The sequence below is a fragment of the Calypte anna genome, unplaced genomic scaffold (assembly GCF_003957555.1).
Source record: "Calypte anna isolate BGI_N300 unplaced genomic scaffold, bCalAnn1_v1.p scaffold_232_arrow_ctg1, whole genome shotgun sequence".
NCBI classification, from domain to species: domain Eukaryota; kingdom Metazoa; phylum Chordata; class Aves; order Apodiformes; family Trochilidae; genus Calypte; species Calypte anna.
In genome coordinates this window covers 44,299-50,311 of record NW_022045497.1, presented here as the reverse complement: position 1 = coordinate 50,311, position 6,013 = coordinate 44,299, and the positions used below count along the sequence as shown (strand labels likewise).

The 6,013-nt window shown below is 53.7% G+C and overlaps 1 protein-coding gene across 1 annotated transcript; it reads right to left on the bottom strand.

Annotated features, from left to right (window-relative positions):
- Positions 1 to 794: 794 nt before the first annotated feature.
- On the bottom strand, positions 795 to 1,730 carry LOC103536461 (olfactory receptor 14J1-like). The gene has a single exon (XM_008502625.2). It carries the CDS (start codon positions 1,728 to 1,730, stop codon positions 795 to 797), a length of 936 nt encoding a protein of 311 aa, XP_008500847.2.
- Between the last annotated feature and the right edge of the window lie 4,283 nt (positions 1,731 to 6,013).

Genomic DNA, 6,013 nt, shown 5'->3' with positions numbered 1-6,013 from the left:
TCAGAGCCTTAAGAAAGAGTTTTTCCTGGTGGTGGTGATAGTGACCATTTCTAAACTCTCCTGGTCATTCAGCCCAGGGTGCTGGTGGCCTCTCTTGCTGCCAGGACACAAGACTCCTCCTGCCCAGCTTCTGCCCACCAAGGCTTTTCCCACAGGGCTCTCCCATCTAGGCAGCCTCAGCCTGGGCCATGGCCAGGGTGAGTCCCTGTCAGGGGCAGACCCTGGATTTGTCCTTCTGGGATGTCCTGAGGCTCCTGCCCATCCGTGCTCTCCTCCTGTGCCCTTTCCCTGAGCACAAGAGCCCTGCAGACCCCTTCAGTACAGGCTCAGGCACAGAGGGTGTTGAGTCCCTCAGCCCAGCTCTGCTGCTGGTATCAAAACACCACCCTATACCTACTCCAGTCCTGTTCAATAACTTCATCAGTGACACAGAGAGTGGCATCAAGTGAACCTGCAGAGAATTTGAAAGTGACACTATGCTGAGTGGGTCTAGTGACACCTTAGAGGGACAGGATGTGGACACGGGAAGATGTTTTTTGTTAGTTGATAATCAAGGACTCGCAGTAAGGGTTAGAACAAATTTTATAAGGTAACCAGGAAACTAAAAACAGGGACATTTTTTAGCTTTAGCTATACAGGTCTAAACATTAATGTAGTAACTTTACCAGAAATGACAACAAAACAGAAGTAATGATAAATTCAGTGGCTAAAAAAAAAAACAAAAAAAAAAAAAAAAAAAAAAAAATACAGGGAATAACATATTGTGGGAGTCATCTCTGGAGAATGATGATGAATTACTCATTGTTGAAAAATGTCATTGCAATCAGTTTCCTGATAGAATCCTTGAGGTCCTGGTTCCTCATGCTGTAGATGAGGGGGTTCACTGCTGGAGGAACTACCGAGTACAGAACTGCCACGACCAGATCCAGGGAGGGGGAAGAGATAAAGGGGGGCTTCAGGTTGGAAAACATGGCTGTGCTGATGAACAGAGAGACCACGGCCAGGTGAGGGAGGCACGTGGAAAAGGCTTTGTGCCTTCCCTGCTCAGAGGGGATCCTCAGCACAGCCCTGAAGATCTCCACATAGGACACCACGATGAAAACAAAACAGACAAAAGCTAAACAGGCACTGACCACAAGAAGCCCAAGTTCCCTGAGGTAGGAGTGTGAGCAGGAGAGCTTGAGGATCTGGGGGATTTCACAGAAGAACTGGTCCAGGGCATTGCCCTGGCAGAGGGGCAGGGAAAATGTATTGGCTGTGTGCAGCAGAGCAGTGAGAAACCCAGTGCCCCAGGCAGCTGCTGCCATGTGGACACAAGCTCTGCTGCCCAGGAGGGTCCCGTAGTGCAGGGGTTTGCAGATGGCCACGTAGCGGTCGTAGGACATGATGGTCAGGAGATAAAACTCTGCTGACATCAGAAAAACAAAGAAGAAGAGCTGTGCAGCACATCCCTTGTAGGAGATGTCTGTGTTGTCCCAGAGGGAATTGGCCATGGCTTTGGGCAGAGTGGTGGAGATGGATCCCAGGTCGAGGAGGGAGAGGTTGAGGAGGAAGAAGTACATGGGGGTGTGGAGGTGGTGGTCACAGGCGATGGTGGTGATGATGAGGCCGTTGCCCAGGAGGGCAGCCAGGTAGATGCCCAGGAAGAGCCAGAAGTGCAAGAGCTGCAGCTCCCGCCTGTCTGCAAATGCCAGGAGGAGGAACTGCCTGATGGAGCTGCTGTTGGACATCTGCTGCTTTTAAAAGGCATGGAGAGCTGTGTGAGGAGGAAACACAATAGTTTAGGAGCAAATCTCTGAAAAATGAGATTCCATTTCTCTATCCTACACACATGAACTTTCCCTGAAATCCATAGCTGCAGCCCTGGATGTTGCTTTTTGTGTCAGGAGGAGAAGGGACCCTGTTCACTGGCTACTGAGAAGTCAGGCAAGCTCTTCAATAGAGAATGGTGGGGACAGGGACCAGTCCTAGAGTGGACATTTTTCATAGGAAATTATTGGTGGTATTATTTGGTGATACCAAAGGCATTACATCTTCTGTGTCCCTGTAATAAAAAATCCTCACAGAAGGAGTTTAAAAGCTTTGTTATGTTTTTTTTTCTTTTTTAGATCTCTCCCTATCTCCTCTGGGGAGTGTTCTTGGGTATCAGAACCCCTCAGCATTGCTGCAGCGCTCAGGCAGAACAGAGTGAGCAAAGAGCATTGCCTGCAGCTGCATGCAGAGAAGGGGGAGCTGGGCTGTGGCTCTGTCTCTCCCTGCTGAGAGCAGAGGGACCCAGCTCACAGCACTCAGTGTCTGACCCTTTCCCAAGGTCTCAGCACCCCCTTTCCAGCCCAGGACACACCAGGCTCATTGTGGCCCCTGGAAGGCAGCTCCCAGCTTGGACAGACAGCCCAAGGAGACAGCCCAGGGATGGAATGAGGGCATCTGATGAAGGGAGGTCAGCTCCCTGCCCAGCCTCACTCAGACTGCACTGCCCAGAGCTTCATAGGGCAGAGCACAGCTGGACACCTCCTTGCCTGAAACCATCTGCATGGCAGGAGCCACAAGAGCTGTGCCTGCAGCTGAAACTCCCGCTCCCAGCCTGACATCAACAGCAAGAGCAGCTGAGGGGGGCATGGAGAGAGGCAGAGGAAAGGCACTCAGGAAAGCCTTTCCCTCCCCCAGGCCTGCACAACCCCTCCCAGATGGTGATAATGCCTGGCAGGCACCTCCAGCCCCTGGGCAGGGGGAGGTGGGCACATGGCAGCACAGATGCACTTCACCTCTCCTGTGAGCAGATGGACGAGGAGGTGCCCAACACCCGAGACCCCACAGGCTGGCTGAGGGCTGTGCTGTCACACAGACCCCGATGAACCTGGGAAGGTGATGCTGGATGTATCTGTAGGATAAAGGAGGGTGAAAGCACTGGATGAGGTTCCTAGCACACAGGAGGGTGATGGTTTAGGGACTAAGAGCCCCTGATCTCACCTCCTAAGATGAGGCTTCCTCCTACCGTTCCAAGTGTCAGTGCAGCCTGAGGAAAGCCAAGTTTTCTATCAGCAATCTGTAACCTGACTGTGCTTATGAAAATCCCCACAGAAATATTCTGCATATTACCTGGACCAGAGAGCAGTGCTGTCCCACATAACCCCCTCAAAACCAGAAGAACTGTGCCCTGTGCTACCTATCGCCTGCCAGCCACAGCTTCTGCCAGCACCAGGGAGCTCCCCGGGCAGGCTGAGAGCTGCCCCTGGCAGGCAGGCAGGCAGGCAGCAGAGTCCCTGCCCCAGCACACAGCCCCTGGGCTGCAGGACCCTGCTCTGAAGGACAGCCCTGGGCACCCCTGCCTGCACACACCCCCTCAGCCCCTGCAGCCATCCCCAGCAGAAGGCAGCCCCATGGCCTCTCCCTCTGACGCTGCTCCAGGACAGCCCTGCTCTGCCAAACCTTTGCCTCCTGCCCACCAAAATCCTCCGCAAGGATCCCAGCAGCTGTGGCACAGGCTGCCAGCTGGAGAAGGAAGACCCCCTCCAGGAAGCCCAGCTTCCCTGCCCTGCAGCCAGAGACTCACCATGGCAGAGGCTGGGAAGATTTCTCTCTCGCCCAGCCCAGGCAGCTCTCAGCTCTCCTCCCAGCCCAGGCTGCCTTTCTCCTCTCTCTCCCTCCTCTCTCTGCCCTGCCCTGCTGCCTGCAGGCAGTGCCCTCAGCCCTGCTGCGCTCTGCAGAGGAGCTGCTCCTGCCCAGAGCTCTCTCTCTGCAGCACTCTCTGCTTGCCAGCAGCTCTCTCAGGCTCAGGAGCCCGGCCCAGCAGCACAGGACCAGCACCAGACTTTGCCACTTGCTCAGCTCTCTCAGGGCTCCCTCCAGCTCTCCCTGGGGCTCCCCAGGAACCCAATGGGACACACACTGAAGTCATCGCTCATGTCCCCTCCCTCCCTCCTTTCCAGCACAGCCAGTTCCCCTCTAGAGACACAACCTCTGCTTCTCCCACTCTCCCACTGGACCCCCAGGCAGTGCCCGGGGGAATCTCCTTTCACTCCTCTTCTCATGCAAGCCACGGGTGACAGTGGAGGTGCCAGGGGTGATTCCAGACATGTGTGGGTCCCCAGCTCCCATCCCTCAATGTCCTTTCTTTTGTGCGGGACCCAGGACTGACCCCAGATTCGAGGTTCAGCCTCACCAGTGATGAGTACAGGGGAACAATCAGCACCCTGCTCCTGCTGCTCACACTATTTCTGATGCAGCCCAGGATGCTGGTGGCCTTCTTGGCCACCTGTGCACATGCTGGTTTATGTTCTGTCTGCTATCAACCAGGACACCCAGGTCCTTCTGTGCCAGCCATCTTTCCAGACACCCCTCCCCAGATCTGTAGCATTTCCTGGGGAACAGCACTGGTGAGCAGCCACCAGCTGGACTGAGCTCCACTCACCACAACTCTCTGGGCCCAGACATCAGCCAGGGTTTGAGCCACTGAAGAGGCCACTGCTCCAGGCCAGAGGTAGCCAGTTTCTCCAGAAGGATTTTGTGGACAATGCTGCTGAAATCTTTACTAAAGTCAAGGCAGTCCTCCATCTTTTCTCTCATTTAATCAATGGTCACCTTGTCACAGAAGGAGATCAGGTTGGTCAAGCAGTCCCTGCCTTTCATAAACCCATGCTGTCTGTCCCCCATCTCCTGTCTGTCCTGCACATGCTGTGTAATGGCACTCAGACCATCTGCTCCATCCCGTTCCCTGGCACTGGTCAAGCTGACAGGCCTGTATCTCCCTGGATCCTCCTTTTGGCCCTTCTTGTAGGTGGGGATGACAGATATCAGTCTCCAGTCTACTGACACCTCCCCTGTCAGCCAGGACTGCTGATAAATGATGACAAGAGGCTTGGTGAGCACTTCTGCCAGCTCCCTCATTACCTTTGTGTGGGTCCCATCTGGCCCCACAGACTTGTGTGTCTCTGGGTGGTTCAGGAGGTCACTGACCATCTCCCCTTGGATCATGGGGGCTCCATTCTGCTCCCTGTCCCTGTCTGCCAGCTCAGGGGACTGGGTACCCCAGGAACAACTGCTCCTACTTCTGTAGACTGAGATAAGGAAGGCTTTTAGTACCCCAGCCTTCTCCTCACCCTTGGTTGCTGATTCTTCATGATATCCAATAAAGGATGAGGGTTCTCCTTCACCCTCCTTTTGTTGCTAATGTGTTCAAAGAAACATTGATTATGTTCCTCAATGGCAGCAGACAGATCAATTTCACACTGTGTTTGGCCATTGTAATTTTTTCCCTCTGTAGCCTCCTGACATCTTTGTAGACTCCCTGAGTGTCTTGCTCCTTTTTCCAAAGGCCACAAACTCTCCTTTTTTAGATGAGTTTTTACCAGATCTCTCTATTCAGTCAGGCTGGGCATCTTTCCCCACCAGTTCATCTGACAGCACATGGGGCCATCTGATCCTTCACCTTTAAGAGTTTCTTCTTAGCAATTTCCAGACTTCCTGAAATCCCTTGCCCTTCAGGATTGTCTCCCAAGGGATTCTCTCAACCAGACTCTGAAAGAGGCCAAAATTTGCCTGCCAAACCTCCAAGGTGACAGTTCTGCTGACCCTCCTCCTTACTTCTCCAGGGGTCAGTTTTTTGACCAAAGCTGGATTTACAGGAGACCAGGCTTCCTAACAAGGGATGGGAAGAGCTTATCCCACAGAGGTAAAAGGGGTTTAGGACAGGAGATAGCAGGGCTAATTAGCAGAGCTTTCAATTAGGTATGAAGGGGACCAGGGGTGAAAGTGGAATCATTGATGAGGAGCCTGAATGTGACATACCAGTACCTGGGGGAGAAGGGTGTGCAAGCAAGGGCTCCCAGTCCTGTGTCTTGGTGAAGGAGGAGAAGGGCACTGCATATGGCTGGGGGAAGACAGGAGCTGGTGTGGGAGTTAGGGTCTGGCGACCGGAAGATCTCGCGCTGTACGGAAAGATTAGACCCCCGGACAGCCAATAAATTTATGGACCCCTGACGCAAGCAGGCGGAAGTGACGGTGCAAACCTAGG

Coding starts and splice junctions, on each gene's coding strand:
- LOC103536461 (XM_008502625.2), bottom strand. CDS start 1,730: ATGTCCAACAGCAGCTCCATCAGGCAGTTCCTCCTCCTGGCATTTGCA.